This window comes from Scleropages formosus, chromosome 5 (genome assembly GCF_900964775.1).
Source record: "Scleropages formosus chromosome 5, fSclFor1.1, whole genome shotgun sequence".
In the NCBI taxonomy this organism is placed as follows: domain Eukaryota; kingdom Metazoa; phylum Chordata; class Actinopteri; order Osteoglossiformes; family Osteoglossidae; genus Scleropages; species Scleropages formosus.
The window spans coordinates 22,568,465-22,584,781 of record NC_041810.1 but is presented as its reverse complement, the minus strand read 5'-3'; the positions used below and the strand labels follow the sequence as shown (position 1 = coordinate 22,584,781).

The 16,317-nt window shown below is 42.3% G+C and overlaps 1 protein-coding gene across 10 annotated transcripts in view; it reads left to right on the top strand.

Annotated features, from left to right (window-relative positions):
* Positions 1-16,317, top strand: part of LOC108942299 (synaptotagmin-1-like) — a 127,742-nt gene that overhangs the window by 63,930 nt on the left and 47,495 nt on the right. For 2 of the 10 annotated variants that reach the window (XM_018765528.2, XM_018765527.2), the window contains exon 1: positions 11,490-11,567. The exons of 7 other annotated variants lie outside the window; for them this stretch is intronic. In XM_018765528.2, the coding sequence (XP_018621044.1) occupies positions 11,546-11,567 (22 nt within the window). In that variant the 5' untranslated portion in view covers positions 11,490-11,545. Of the gene's footprint in view, positions 1-3,334; positions 3,547-11,489; positions 11,568-16,317 lie in introns of those variants that run through there. One more of the 10 variants, XM_018765536.2, reaches the window with a different exon arrangement.

Genomic DNA, 16,317 nt, shown 5'->3' with positions numbered 1-16,317 from the left:
CATATTTGTGAGTGGGAGTGTTTTGTGTAGGTGTATGCTTGCATATGAGTGCATGGGCACGCACACATGCCTCTACATGTCTGCTGGCCCATACTTTGCTTAGAGGCTTTGAGAAGGGACCCCCTCCATTTTTGATTCTGTGACCCTCACAAAGACATCAGGGAACCTCCAGTGACACCAGTCTGAAGTCCTGAAGCTCCCTCTGGAGCTTCTCTTAAGCTCTTCATCCCAACCCTCAGTATGAGCTTTGGGAGACTTTCTGAAATGTCAGTCGTCCACATTTGGTTTATCATGCTTCACAATACAGAACAATTTTATATCAACATTTTGCTTTTTTGTTTTTCTGATGTTTAATTTGAAAATATGTGCAGTGTATACATTTTTAAAGGGATTAAGAATTTAATATGGGTCAATGGAATCAGTATAAAAAAATAAAAATATTACAGGTAATTGCACCATATATTGGGTAAAATGAGCAGTTACAATGAGGGGGGCTGAGCTGAACCCACAAGGATCAAATGAATTCTCCAAGTGCTAATTCTGTGCTCTAACTGGGGGAATTTTATCAGGCTTTGAATCTCAAGGAAGACTAGAAGCACTGCTATTTAGTGATTTTATAAGGGTTCAATCGCACCATTAAATTATTCTGAAATATACGGAATGCCAGGTGCACTGTACCAACACATTTCTCAAGTGCAAGATTGACTTGCCCCGTTTGCAGAATATGGCGAACCGCATCTGGCTTCCCACCCTGGCACCCATGACACAGGGAGAAGGAGGATGTTGGGAAAGAGAGCAAATGGAGGGGGAGGAAACAGAAAAGGCAAACGGGGGATGGGGAGAATGAGGACGTGGAAGAGAGAGCATATGGAGAGAGGCAGGGCATGTAGTGAAAGGAACACCTGGGTGGCGTGAAAAAGCCTATCGGCTCCTAATATCCGCTCTCCGTCGGCAGCAAAGACAGAGCTTCTCTCTTGAATGCCAGCCGCGTCTCAATGCTTGAGAATACAAGGAGATGGTAATTAAGCCACCGTGGGTAATTGAAAACTTTTTTTGTGTAATATTGTGAATTAAGTCTGTTTAACTTTTTAATGTGAATGAGATTCTGTATGGTTGATAAATATACTGTCCCATATATACACTGGTGCCCCAGAGGCTCAGTGGCCTCATCACGTTGGGGTTGAGTGTGATGACATGTGCCTCTAGGATTACTAGGACTCAAGGGAGCCCACATTTATTGCAGGAGTCCAGACACATTTGAACCACCAACTCTCGTTTGTACTTTCCATCATTTTACCATTTGTCACTTGTCTGCTTTACCCTGGTCAGCCAACTCGCCACTGTGCCACTCTGCTCTTCCCACACGTAGTCATCCATCCATGTGCAACTGTACTGTTCAAGCAAATAACATCTGTCTCATTCCTCCAAACCTGGTCCGAGAAGTGCCACCATGTACACTGATACACCAGGCCACAATGTGGGCGTTTGCCTGCAGGTAGTGGGGACTTGTAAATTGACTTGTTCTCAGGGCCTGCTGCAAAGTTGGCACAGTCTACAGGTCTCTTTTTTAAAAACTTACATACCAAACTTTTCGTTCTATTTTTTTTATTATGAACAAGTCAGCATGTGATTGTTCTTACAAGCAGTCTCTTACTCCCACCACAGCATTCCTGAAATGTTTCCTCCTCTTGTGCCTTGTCATTTCATCGTTTAACATTTCACTGACAGAAATACCCACATAGCTATGATGATATGGAGTAAAATTGGTGTTATATAATTTAAAATGGCCGTTCCATTACTCTGAAAGAGTATAGTAACTAGAGTGCTGTTTTTTTATGACATCCTTGCAATATATACCCCTGACGTGTACATCTGTTTTTATGATGCTGCTCCTGCCATCCCCCTGTCATTGTTGCTCATCAGAGATACCCTTTGCGGTTTGGTTTCATGAGATACAAATGGTGCTCGAGGTTCTCTTGTAGTCTGTCATTGTGCAGATGAGCAGATTAAAGAAAATACACTCCTCTTCCTGGTGAAGCAAGCAGTAAATAGACATCACCTTCTGTAATCAGCTCAGAGAATCAGTTGAGATTTTTTGGCTTCTTTCTTTCTTGGAAGCACATACCACATGCGTGTGAACAACGTGCAGTTTTGCTGTACTAGGAGGTTCAGGCTTTGACTTGTGCAAAGATGTGACATACAAAAGGAGTGTTTATAGTGTTTATAGTGTTTATAGTGTCAGCATCTTTGAATGTGCCTTGTGCTTGTCCTCTGTGTTTTGTCAGCATGTGGTTAAGGGTTTGGTGGGGTGGTTTGGGGAGACATGCTGTGTGGCCAGGAGCCAGGTTACTATAGCAGATCTAATGGTTGGATGGAGTAGGCTGGGCAAGAATGACAGATCACAGTATACTCTGAAAGGGCTTAACAAATCCCACATGCAGTATACAAATGTCATTTTTGACTACATATACAAACATTGAATTATGACACAGCATGTAAAATTACATGCGAAATTGTAAAATGCCAAAAAACTTTCATTATAAGGAATGTCAGCTGTATATAAAATGAGCCCAAAGCATTGCACCCAATAACAATTTTAGAGACTTAATGAACATTTTGCCTAAGGAATTTTAACAGCAAAGGTCCTTAATATGACAGGAACCCAGCACATTCATGCTGAACCCACATTGTGCTGAGATAATAAACATGAACGAAAGAGCTTTTCAAGATGCAATAAAAGCTGTACAGTGCGCACGATCAATGTCGCCCATGCATGCACCAAGCGTTGACCTCAAACGTCCATGTGCTCTCACTGTCAGGCAGCGAAAGAGCACCTCAACAGGCAGCATTAGCAGACTGGTGCTCTGGGAATGTGTGTCCTTAGCCACAGAAGTGAGCTGCATAACAGACACACAAGTACCAAACATCAACACAAAAAACAACTGAGATCAAGAGCAAGATGGGATTAGGATGCACACGTTTCTTTTTGACTTTAATTTGCCAGAGCTTTGGTAAACCCTTAAAGCATCGGGTTGAATGTCAATGATGAAAAAGAAATAACAAGGTAGTAGGAAGAAAGCATGAGTTTATAAGCATGTGCTTGAGGGGCAGTAAGGGATTGTGAGGAACAGGCAGAGCATGAGTGAAAGCAAGCATGTAAGTTAAACTGCCTATGTTTGCATGTGAGCAATGAAGATGGGGGAGGGAGGCAGAGAGAGAAAGAAGGGAGAAGCGAGAGAGAGTGTGTGTGTGTGTGTGTGTGTGTGTGTGTGTGTGTGTGTGTGAGAGAGAGTGAGTGAAATATTTTCATGTGCATGTGATGGAGAGAGAGCAGGGGAGGGAGAGGAGCAAGTGCTCGGAGTGGGAGGAGTGGCAGCGCGCCTCAGTTGCGCGTGACCAGGACACAGAGTGAATACTGTGGGACCTCGTGGAGCAGGAAGCGAACAAAGCATCACACAAGAAGGAAGATATCCCTCCACACCTTTGGAACCTCCCTTCCAGACATCCTTTAGGGAGGCAGAGTTGGACACCACTGTATATCTTCAGGTAGGGATAGAAATGCCAGAGGCCACTAGATAGCCATGGGCTGCTTTCTTTTCCAGGAACTGCTGAAAGGCTGTGCGTGGGTGGTTGTGTGTGTCTGTGCCTCTTGGAGTATGTGTGCTTGTGTGTGAGTACATCAATATATAGTCAGTGTGTGCGGGGTTTTTTTTGTATGAGGGAGAATGCGTGTGTATTTGTATAAGTTTATGTGGTGTGTGTGTGTGCGTGCGTGCGTGCGTGCGCGCGCTTAGTGTAATGGGCAGAGCTAGTATTCGCCAGCAATTGTCTAGCATGCATCTCTGATGGCATATGTCACAGGACACTGTGTGTCCTGCTTGCCCCAGCAGGGTGACAGTGAACTCGCAGAATCAAAAACACAAACAGCTTGCGTCTTACCATTCACTTTATCTTGGAGAATATGAAACGGTACTAACCTTCTTAATTCAGGAATGATGTTTAATTCTGTGTTTGCTCTTGCATGGCGTTTTATTTTTTCCACTGTCAAAGAAATGCGCTTACAGTGGCTTGGGAAAGGAAGGAGACAACTAGTATTACAGTGGTTAAAGCTGCCACCTTTGGCTCTGAAGGTGGCAGATTTTAATCCCACCTACTGTAGTCCCCCTGAGCATGGAACTTACCCTAAAATGCTCCAGTAAAAATTATCCAGCTATATGAATGGATAAATAATTTTAAGTGGCTTTGGAGAACAGCACCAGCTAAATGAATAAATGTTAATATACCGGTGCACAAATGCGCGATATCCATCTTCTTCCAAAAAAGGAGTGAGTGAGTGAGTGAGTGAGTGAGTGAGTGAGTGAGTGAGTGTGTGTGTGTCAATCTGCCTGCAGTGTCAGAAAGTGCTTACCAGTGGACTTCTCCTGCAGGAGAGACCCCCTCATTGTTGGTTCATTGCCAGTTCAGGAGATCCCTCCCAGGGTGTGGCAGTGAGTGTAGGATGGAGACTGTGGACCCCAGATGTGAACATCCCACCATAGCTGTCATTAGAGGAGAAATATGCGGGGGGGGGGGGGGGGGGGAGATGGTTGCTTAGCAGTTAGTATCATCTCCTTGCACGAGGGCATCTAGCCTGAATTGTTCCAGTAGACATTACCCAGCTGTATAAATGGATAAATCAGTGTTGCTTTGGAGAAAAGTGACAGCTACATGAATAAATGTAAATGTAATCTGATCCCCTTTGTATAAACTGTATAGATGACTCCCCTGTAGTGATCATTGTCCCTGTCCTCCCAGTGATCAAATGTGGCCTGGAGGAGATGCTAACCAGTACAGTTGTTTACCCATGATTTACAGAGTAATCCAATCAAAGGGCACTTTGGCTGCTCTTTACCAGGGATCTTGGTGTTTGTACTGGCTACATGGGACATGATCGTCACAAAGGAAATTGCTTCTTCCATTGCACCCCATGGGTTCAGTTTTGAATCTAGTTTTGTTAAACCTGCAATGTACAGATATATTACTGTAACCTGCTCTCTTTATTTCTTATTTCTTATGTAAGGCATGCTAAGTAAGCTGAATCTGTCTGTGACCAAATTATATTGCTGCCATAGAAGCCACTGCAGGGTTAGAAACTGAATTGAAAGGATTGCTTTTCAGCAAGCAGACTTTGTCTTGGAGTTGTGGAACTAAAGAGGCATCTTCAGGGATGCAACCGCTGCACCTTGAAGTCTGCACAAGAGGGTCGGAGGAGGCTCAGATTACCCTTTGTAATCTCTTTACGCTGAGCTTCATCCCTTTATTTCTATCAGTGCATTAGCCGAGCATACTTTTATCTTCTGCAGCTTTAAAGAGCATCTTACTCACTCTGTTCCTCTTATACCTCTCCCTGTTTTAGGCAACAGTGACCAGTCCTTTGCAGGGCTGTTGTTCTGGGAAGTCACCAACATGCCAGTCCCCAAAGCCTTTTAGGTCTCTCGGTGCAATTTCTGTCTGCCGTGCTTTTGAAATCTTCATCTACACACTCCTTTGGCTGCTTGCCCCTGGACCTTAGATGCTTCAAGGATACTGGCACTAGAATGGTCACTGTCACATCTGCAGTCCCTCTCTTGAGTGGCGGCTTGTTTGAATGTGGTGCTTTCAGCTCCCCTGGTGCAGACAGCAGCCAGCTGGGTCATAGAGGTCATCTTCAGCACCACCTTTGCTGGACAGCAGCAAGTGAGCTCAGCGGGCTGTTTTTTAGAAAGGCCTGAAAATGAGTGAGGCTTGCCTGAGGGGAACAGGGAGGCTTGACCGTGGGTTTTGTGCTTCTGGGTTCTGCTTACCTGCCTTGTGCAATGAAACACCCAATGGACAGCATGCGTCAGCCTCTGTTGCCTCTGTTCAGCAGCTGACACACTGCTGAGGAGCTCCTTGGCAGTAAACAAGCTCACAGACATTATATGTGGACAGATTACATCAGACTTGCTTTGTCCAAGGGGCAGCCATTTCCACCACCTCAGACTCAGTGTATTACTCTTATCTTCCTGTCTGATAAGGAAGCTGAAAGCATTCTAGGTTCTGTGGTTTTATTTCCAAAAGCCATCTTATAGTTCAAAATGAAGAAGGTTAATTATGCCTTGTGTGGGAGAATCTGCCTTTGATTTAGCCTGTGATGATGCTGGGGCATCAAGCATGGGGCATCATGCCAATAGGCTTTGATTTTGCCTGCTTGGGTCACTGCAAAGAATATTTGCATTTAAATGTAACATTTAACAATACATACTTGCAATACATAGTATTTTCTAACTTTTTGGCCAGTTGATGTTCTTAAACAGGATGTAAATTTGATAAAGGGATATATACAGTTTGTGGACAAAATAACAAACTTTTAACAATTTAATACCAACTACCTAATATGGAGTAGGGCTACCCTTTGCCTTCAGAACAGCTTCAGTACTACTTGGAATTGTCATAAACGTCCTAGACCATGTTTAATGGGGTATTCAGTCATTTTTAAAGAAAAAATAGCTTCTATCTCTTTTAGAGATGGAGGTGGAAATGTACTTTGCATTCTCTACTTTCACTTAAGTTTATGATGAATGACTAATTGAGCTTAAGTTATATTTTTACCCCCCACCCCTTTGGATGTATCTATGAAGGATGCAATGATAAGCTTTTTATAAAACCAGTGTGAGTGAGGTTAAATTTTTTCAACAGTACCTGTGTATGTCCACTGAAAATTTAAATGTAATTAAATACAAACTGTCAAGCACACAACCACACAAAAGATATGAATTAGCAGAACTTGAGGCCCTTTTTGTGGCTGTTTATTTGTCATGGACAGCAAGAGAAAGAGCCACAGCAAGCAGCGCTATAGAACCCTTGGCAAGATGCTGCTCATCACATCAGTCAGATTGCAGGGGAATAACGCACGTTAATGGCATATTCCAGGCTGAGTTGTCGCAGCACAGAGGCAGCAAACCCCCCGGTTAAGACGTCACGTAATGGCAGAATCATGGCACAGCTGAACAAGGCAATTAACGTGCGGAGAAGAGGGTAATTGAGGAGGAATTTGTTAGCTGTGTCAAGGATGTGTTCCTGCGTGGGTTTCCTCACGTTCCAGGGCATCAGAAAGCATGCTTAAGTTGAAACTGTGAAATGTCCATGATGACTTTACCCCACCCCCTCCCACTCTGATGAGGTTGTTTTTGTAACTCCAGATCATGCCCCATTTGGTCTGAATGCAATGAAACCCATGTGGCATGTTAATACCTACCTTGATAATGGCCCTCTGAGCCTTTTCATGTGGAATCATGAGCATGGTACCCAGGGAAGCAGGAAATTGAATTTATAAATCCCAAACTTTTTTTTCCTTCTGTTTTCTTTCTTCTCGTTATGCTGTGCCAAACTCTGTCAGAAAGAATACTCAATCCATTGAGTTCTTTAGACTTAGGGAGTGGCAGTACACCACCCCATCAGCTGTATCGGTGGAAACCAATGTCTTGGTGATTGTACAGGTAGAAGGGCAGCTCAAAAAAGTGGGGCTGGCTTTACCACAAGGTGTGGGCTGTTGAAGAAGGCGGGGACTGATTTCACAGAGAGCCAGGGACAGCTTGGAAAATTGGAGCGGATGCTCTGAGAGGAGCACAGGCAGGATTTTTTTCCGTCTCAGTAAACTGCAGCTGTCGTTTTTGTGTAGTGGCGTGTAAATCAAAGCTATCCAGGCCTAGAGGAAAGGGAGGGCTGCTCACTTTGTTATTCTTATCCGACCTGATTATATTCCTCTTCCATTTGCAATTCCAGGCCTCATTTGGACATTTAAGCAACTGTTTGACAAGGAGCAGTACTTCCGGTTGTGCTGTAGACTTCAAGGAGCAGCCCATAACTAGCAGTATTGCTGACACTCCTAGTGCCTGCAGTTTTCTTGCTTGCGTAGTATACCTTGGATAGCATCTAGTGTCACAGTGCTGTGTTAAACACACAACAGTGTGGTTCCAGGTACCTGGGCTTCAGAGAGGTCACATACCACTCGCAGTGAACTCTACCCAGCATGCAAAGCCCATGCGCTGATTTTAGATAAGGGAGGGAGTGGTTGCCTCTTGGGCACTGCTGTGAAATAGGTGTCCAACTGTGATGAATACTCCATTACTTTCCATATGAGGACTATGCCCCTCATATCAGGTGTAATATTTTTCTCCCGGTATTTATTATTCACAGAAATTAAGGCGATTCTGAACATTTAGGTCATCTTCTATAAAGAATAGAACTTCATTAGCTAAGAGAATTTGTGTTTTAAAAAGATGTAAACAGGAAACAAGCCCATGGATGGTGACTCCATTGTGACACCATCTGACTCACTGATGACAAACCTTTGGGCCAGCCAGTGACAGGGCAGGGCTTCGTCACAAAGCCTCACTTGACTGTTCTCTTGGGAGCCACTCCAGTACTCAGATTTTTGCCATTGTTATTGTTATTATGTTGTTTCAGTGCTTCTATATAAAACAACTCATGTTTTTACCCTTTATAATACATATGGATGTTTTACTGTAGCAGTTCAATACATTGCTCAAGGGAAATGGAGCAGGACCCCTTTTACAACTTTAACCAGCAACAATCATGTCACAAATCTGTATTTATAAGCTCTGAAAGGTCGTAAATTTTGTAAGCTGCTCCCTTTATGTTGACAAGTGGGGAAACATACTGGAGATTGACTATGTTGTCTTAGTGTCGTTCTTGTGCTGTTATACTTTTTAAAGCCTTTTTTGACAGGCAACATTCAAAGTTAAATTATAAAGCAACTTGCAAATTGCAATCACATTTTTTGAGGAGATTCAGAAATGAATAGCAAACTATACAGCTAATGCAGTAAACAGGAGGTTTTTCTTAATTAGAACATTTGTCTAAGCATTATCTGGCCTTACTTACAGAGGCAGATTCTGCTCAGTATATTGCCGGAATCGTGCACATGTTGCGCGTATTGTTTATTAATGCATCTGTTGACAAGTGGGATGTTTTTTATTTGCAAAGCTGTCAAAGCATTCTGTTATTAAAGATGCTTAATGAGAGAAAATGAGTAGTGGAATCTGGTGTGTCATACAAATAGTCTCAAATGGACTGTCTGGTCCTTACAAACACTTTTTTTTTGTATTCTGTATGCAATCTTGATATTATTGAGTCAGACTTGCTCCTAAGAGTAAAACCATCTCTGGGTGGAGTTCAATTTGAACTCACAAGGACAATTTGAATACTCACGGTTGATTTTGTACGAATGAATATTCCGCATGACAAATGATGCAGTACTTAATTCTCATGAATCACTTCTTCTCAGGAGATCTTGGAATTGCCTTGGCGATTCCAGGTATTTGGAGTCTGATTTCAGCCAATGCAGCCCTTATTTCTCTCCCAAAGCCCTTCACCAGCTTCAAAGAGGCTCTAGTTTTGGGAGCGTTATCCCTGGAAAAAATTGAATCTGACTGAAATGTACTTATGCAGCGGGGCAGCATCCACTGACCCCTGGTTCTACTCCACGGCTCTAAGACAGAGGAAACCTTCCTACTCAGAGCTGCCACTGCCACCAGGGCTCTTTGCTTAAAGATAACACAGAGAGGCAAAATGGGTTGGACAAGTCACTAGTCAAACAAAGCAGCATGTTATGTTTTGTAGTAATGACCTGTCCATAAAAATAAGCACCTAATATAACAAACTGCTGGAGTAAAAAAAAAAAAAAAAAATTGGCATGAACTGGTAGGTTGATGTGGGGGAACAGTGGTTTGGCTGGAACCTGCTCTCCGGTAGGTCTGGGGTTTGCGTCCCGCTTGGGGTGCCTTGCGACAGACTGGCGTCCCGTCCTGGGTGTGTCCCCTCACCCTCCAGCCTTACACCCTGTGCTGCCGGGTTAGGCTCCGGCTCCCCGCGACCCTGCATGGGACAAGCGGTTTCAGATGGTGTGTGTGTGGGGTAGGTTGATGGGCAAAGGGGGATATTGGACTATACGGCAACTTAAACAAGTTCTGGTGGGTTGCCTTTGGAAACATAGTGGATTGTAAGTATGAAATAGTCAGTGCCACAATGAATATTTAGAAGAAATGTACATTAATTTGCTCTGCTGATGATTTTCTTCAAAGCAGGTTATAATGTTAAGCTGTAGGCAGTGGAAGAAAATTTCATACCACATGAAAAAGGAGTTGAACTGAAGTAACTAAGTCACAATTACAAACAAATGCAAAGGTGATCCATATTAGGTTCACCTATAGTGTGTGAGTGACAGAGAGAGTGTGTTCCACTGATGTATGGATGAGTGACCCAGTGTAAGTAGTGTATCTAGCAGTGTAAGTCACCTTGGTGAATAAGGTGTGTAGGCTCATAACACTACATAAATTTTGTTGGAAGTTGCTTTGGAGAAAAGCGTCTGCTAAATGAATAAGTGTAATGTAAATGTGAAATGTTTTGAAAAGCGACATGCAGCAACGAACAGAATTCCGAAGAGGGAAAATAGTTGCAGGTGCATCTTTCATAGAATAGTTGCTGAATGCCACAAAAGTACAGCCTCAAAAATTACAACAGAATTGACCGAGTACCTCCGTAACCCATAAACAAAAACTATGCATAGTGTGCTTCACGCAGCTGGAAATTGTTGTAGTGCTGCAGTTTGGAAAGTTCTTATTTCCGAGGCCAACACAAAAGATGAAAAAACCTGTACCCCTGAGCAATGGAAAGGAGTAATATGGTCTGGTGAGTCATCTTTCACCCTTTTCCCTACATCCAGACAGGTTTATGTGTTGAGAAACTATCAGAAATCTCTTTTGTGAACTGTTCAACATTGTAGGGGATCCAGCAGAAGGTGGGATTCAGCCCTGCTGTGTACACACTATAACATGATTCAAATGGATACCATGCTGTCCAGTCCACTGCATTTGTGCTTCCAGCCAATGAGGTAGCAGTTTCAGATTGCTGACCTGGGCTACACTTCCTGTCAGCTGAGATAAGTGACACTTCTGGGTCCTGCCTGTCCCCTCTTTGGCCCGTTACGGCCTCCTGTCCCCCTTCTTGTCAGTTCCAACTCATCAGGATAAGATTGACAGCACCCAGAGGCAGTGTCATGCCGTGGGCTGCCCTTCTCATCTCAGCAACATCGATTGATTCTAACCCTCTTCCTTCTGCTCCCCATGTGGGCAGTAGCGAGCTGTCATGGGACACGGCTCATGGTGTCGCACTCGCGTCATGTATGTACAGTGACGGGAGCTCATCCCCTCGCTGCAGCATCAGGGCTGTCATTTTAACTGACAGGCCTGGGCCATCCTTGGTATGTCCAAGATATACAGTTCACTTATTGCTCTGAAATCTGCCCCTGCAAGGTATGGATGCATGCAGTGAAAAACCAAGACTGTAAGAAATGATATTTGACATTGATGTTTGGTATGTTTTCCAAAGTGCCAGGAATTGCCTGTAAATTTTGTTTTGTTAGAATGTCTTTTAGGATATGATAGAAATATTGTGTTGTTAAATCGCAGTGCCACAAAGGTCCAACAACCAAACAGGATTGAAAAAAGCAGCAGGGGAGGGAGCCATGGTCCAGACCCTAGCAGAAGGTACAAGCTCAAATGGGATAAGCCCTTATTGTGTCTTTATGGGATGTTTTGTTGTCTGTTTTATCCTGATAAACATCTTGAGTGACATTTTGTCTTCCCTATGCAGTACTCAGTCCTATCGTGTGCAGGTGGTCCTCTTCCTGCCTCTTGTCCCAGCTTTATCACTTATGACATTTACTGATCCACTATTCATCCCTTTGAATGTGCCTCTGTTCAGGAGTGCAACTTTCACATCCACTTCTTTTGCCAGAAGTTCACCGATATACTGTGGAAAGGCTCTCCACCCCATTGTGGTGCAGTTGAAGGGTCCTACTATTTGATCAGTTGTGAAGGTAATCCTTTATACTTTGAGTTCCTGCGTTATGGCATATGGAACTTATAACCACCCAGACTCATGACGGCCGTCTCAATAACCTTATTTGCAAGTTCCGTTGTATTTTGTAATGGCGACCGCAGTATCTGCTGTACTATAGTATTGGTTGATCATGCATTGGTTGAGCATGGCGCTGTAATTTTTGTCTTGGTGTCTAGCAGCGAGTATGTTTTTTGCAAAACTTTTAGTTTGTGGTTCCCTTCATGGCTAGCATGTGAAAAATTGAGTGTTTTGATTGAAAGAAAATCAGAAGAAAGCTTTTGAAATTAAAGTGAAAATAATAGCTCGGCACCAAAATATAATATGGTACCATGTTTCATTATTCTGTATTAGTATTATTTTAACATAATGTGTGAAATTAGTTTAAAAAATGCGCACGCGCACAGTCCGAATCCGCTTGTTCTGAGCGGGGTCGTGGTGAACTGGAGCCTAACACAGGGCACAAGGCTGGAGGGGGCGGGGACACACCCAGGATGAGGTTTAAAAAATAAGTTATAACAAAGCCCTATTACACAGTGTAGCATTCGTGTAGGTCACACTATTTTATGGGTAGCCCGTAGAATTTTGTTTACCTATTTTGACAGAATTCTTAAAGAAATGAAACTAGCTACATGAGCGTGCCTTTGAACACTTTAACTCAAGATGCTTGTGAAGTGGGCCTGTGAATATGTGCAAAGGCCTTGTTCATGTGACTGGATGACTGTATGCGCCCCTGCAGATGCGTGGAGGTGAAATGAAGAGTGTGTCATTGAAAGGGGAGTTTTATCCCAGCACAGTGACTGGATGGGTGATGCTGGAATGAATCAGGAGTCCCTTGCATTGCTCAAAATAATTACCCAATACGTTTCCATTAATTAACTTTGAAGATATGCTGTGAACAGCTGCTTTGCATTTCACTCGTGTTTAAGCATGGCTCGTAGCATAGTGGTTAGAACAACTGCCTTTGGACCCAAAGGTTGCAGGTTTGAGCCTCACCTCTGGCTTTAGTGCCCTTGAGCAAGGTACTTACCCTGAAGTGCTCCAGTAAGATTACCCATCTGTATAAATGGGTAAATAATTGTAACCTTAACATTGTAAGTTTCTTTGGAGAAAAGCATCATCTAAATGAATAAATGTAAACATACATGTTCATAGTTCTATAACAATCCACACAGTAGTTAAGTAATACCTGGTGCTACAGGTTACATAGCAGTTAGAGCTCTTGTCTTGCAATCTCTTGTCCATCCCTGGTTCTACTGTTGTACTCTTCATGGTATTTATCCTGGAATGATAAGGTAAAAATTTTGTGTAAAGTGGTAACTATTCTAAGTGGCATAGTACAGTATACCTGACATTGTAAGTTACCTTGCACAAAGGTCAGCTATCTAACAGATAGTAGTAATAACAATAAAGTTACTTTAAAAGGCTGTGTTCTGGGTGTGGCCCTGTCAGTGGTGTGATTAGAGCAGAGATGTGACACATCGCTGCTTCATTCCATTTTGTGAACTACTTTTACTGCCTGCTTGCTTGCTGCTTTCTAATAGAAGAGTTATATGGTCATTAAGTACATTTTTTTTGTTTTGTGGTTTAAGGAAGATTTCAACTAATAATGCTAGTGAAATAAATGTTAATTGTTGCATTTAAATTGTAATGTAGCATTGCGATATGTCAGTAGGCTACATTTTCCAATATAGTGTTACTGTCTTGTCACTGTAATTTAATTTGAAATGTTTTTGAGCAGAGGAAAGAATGTCTTTGCACTCTTAGATCCTTGGTTTCCTTGACAACTGTGGTCCCTGTGTGATAATCTCATTCCTCCTACAGCTGTGAAAACACGGTCACTCCCATTTTCTAGCAGATATTTGGAATTACAATAGCCCTTTAACACATGGGGAACAACAACAAGGGATGCACCTTTCATTACCTGGTACAAGTTTGCACAGGCCTGGCTTGAAAGACAGTGGGAGGATATCTTTGCGTTTCATCAATTGTCAAGTATCATCTTGACAATTAGAATTTGACACCATTTGATTATAAGAAACCCAGTACTGATCTGTGGTCCATGGCTGGTGCAGCCCCTGTGCGTGGACCTGGAACCATTTAGAAGTCAAAGCTATGTGTCTTGAGAAAAAACTTGTTTGAAAGAAAAATTAAATACAGGTGCAACCAAAAATGGAGTGAAACCGAAATGGGTTTGTGGAGAGTCAGTAGACGTAAGCAGCCTATTTTTGTCCAAACTGTGGTCTAAATGTAGAGATGTCTTAAAACAACATATCAACTGACCTGTGGTTACCAAATATCCCAGAAGCAGTATTTACATTTATTCATTTAGCAGACTCTTTTCTCCAAAGTGATTACAAAGCATTACATTAGGAGAGAGAGAGAGACATAGTTGCAGACATGTGATTCTTAAGTAAACCTAGTTTTTCTTTCCACTTTATGCACCGATATTCATTGCACGAGTAAGTGCATAAAACTCATGATAGACGGATCCTGATCACCTTCCTACAAAATTTTCTTTATTTTTTAAAGTTACACAAACATTTACATGCAATACAGGAGTAGTGGCTGTGTAAAGGCTTATCTGGGCATTATCATAAAGTTATGGTGCATGAACATTTACATCACACAGGAGCTTGAGAGATCATGGGTGACGTGAGTCTGGAAAAGGTTAGTTTTCAGACCCTTTTATTGGGTATTTTATTATTTATTATAACCTTTTTATTATTTATTATAATGTGTTTTTTTTTTTTTTAATAGACTGCATATTCTGCATTTGGAGGTGTTTTGACTATATAGTTGATTTGATGGCACTAATGTTCTAATGAGAGCAAGAAAGTAAGCGCGAAAGAGACTGGATGAGTGAGAGAGATGGTCCAGGCACTGTTTTCTCCCATGTGGCAAATTAGTGTCCGTATGCATAATTACAGGATTTAGTAGACAGACAGGGATTATTTTCTGGGGTGTTAATAGGAATCAAAAAGTACACAGTGCATTCAATGCTAATTGCCTGTTCACCCTATTCGTGGAGCTGGCACTCTGTGAATGAGGGCCAAATGTTTTGTTTTTCTGCACGCAGGATTAATATGGATCTAGTAATGTGGGTCAGTGAGTTCCCTTTTGTAATTCAGTGAAGAAAAAGGTTCTTGCCCTAAAGCTGATAGAGATCAGGGTTATTGATGGTCCACTGAAGGCCATGTGCATTGACTGAGGCCTCATGTTAAAAGAAGTGATATAGTCAAGGTAACCACATGTGATTGCTGCTATAGCGCCAAACATTGGCACATTGATACATTTATCGATGTATCACTTTTTTTTTTTCCAGTTCACAGACAGCTGTTATTTAATATGGCTAAAATATCAAATCTGACCACGATGGATGTGCTCACATCTCCATGGACATGCTGATGATTTGAGCAAGTGGGAAGTTTTACACAAGTATCTTTTGTTCCAGATAAAAATTTACATGTAAATTTTTTTTTTTCTTTTTTTTTCAGCTGTATACATTCATCTGACAGTGGAAAAATATATATTTTTTTAATTCTCTGTGTTTGTTTCAGCCTGACCAGCTTCCTTGTTTAACAACTGTTCAACCTTCTGAAATGTGAGGGGAAAAAATCGTGTCTGTGGACCATTTTGCTGTGAATGAAATAGGAGATTGAGTACTAACCACAATGTTCCCAGTCAATTTCTGTGTTGGGGAAAATAATTGCTTTCTTCTTTTGATAGATCAAAAGGTTAAATCCATGCTTCCACTGTGGTCAGGGAGCACTCTTATAGCTCTCTTCTGTGCTCATGTTTCATTCCTGTTTGTGGCCTTCACTTTCAGGCTAGTTTGGTGCTTAAGGCAAGGACCCTCTTTCAGCTTTACTTTATGTTCCTCATCATCACCTGTCAGCTGCTGAGTGCTTTATCCTGTGGTTGGCAGCATGAAGTTCCCTGCTACTGGGCTAACAAGGTGACTGGAAGGTCAGGCTGGCATGGACAGAGCAGACTGCAGAAAGATCTCATGAGGAGATCCATGGGGAAGACATCACAGTAACTGGTTAAAGGATGTATGAGTTGATGTGCATGCAAGGGCTTCTAAAATGGACCCTGGGCACAGCAGAAGTGATGCTTACTCTGAGCAACAGTCTAAGGTTAGTTTCCTGTCTGTGTGTGTGTTTCTGTGAGTATTACACACAGAAAATCAAGGAATTAATTGGATGGTATGCTGATATGGGAAGAAAACTGCGGTTGAAGTGCATTTTTTTTTCTCACCCATATTACTGTTTGCAGCAGTTTTGTGACCTAAGGAGTGCCCTGTCTTCTATTCAGATTTGGCCTCTAGAAAACAGATAGTCTGAGTTAATGTTAGTAAAAAATATAGTTTTTATTTACAGGAAAATTGACTGAAGC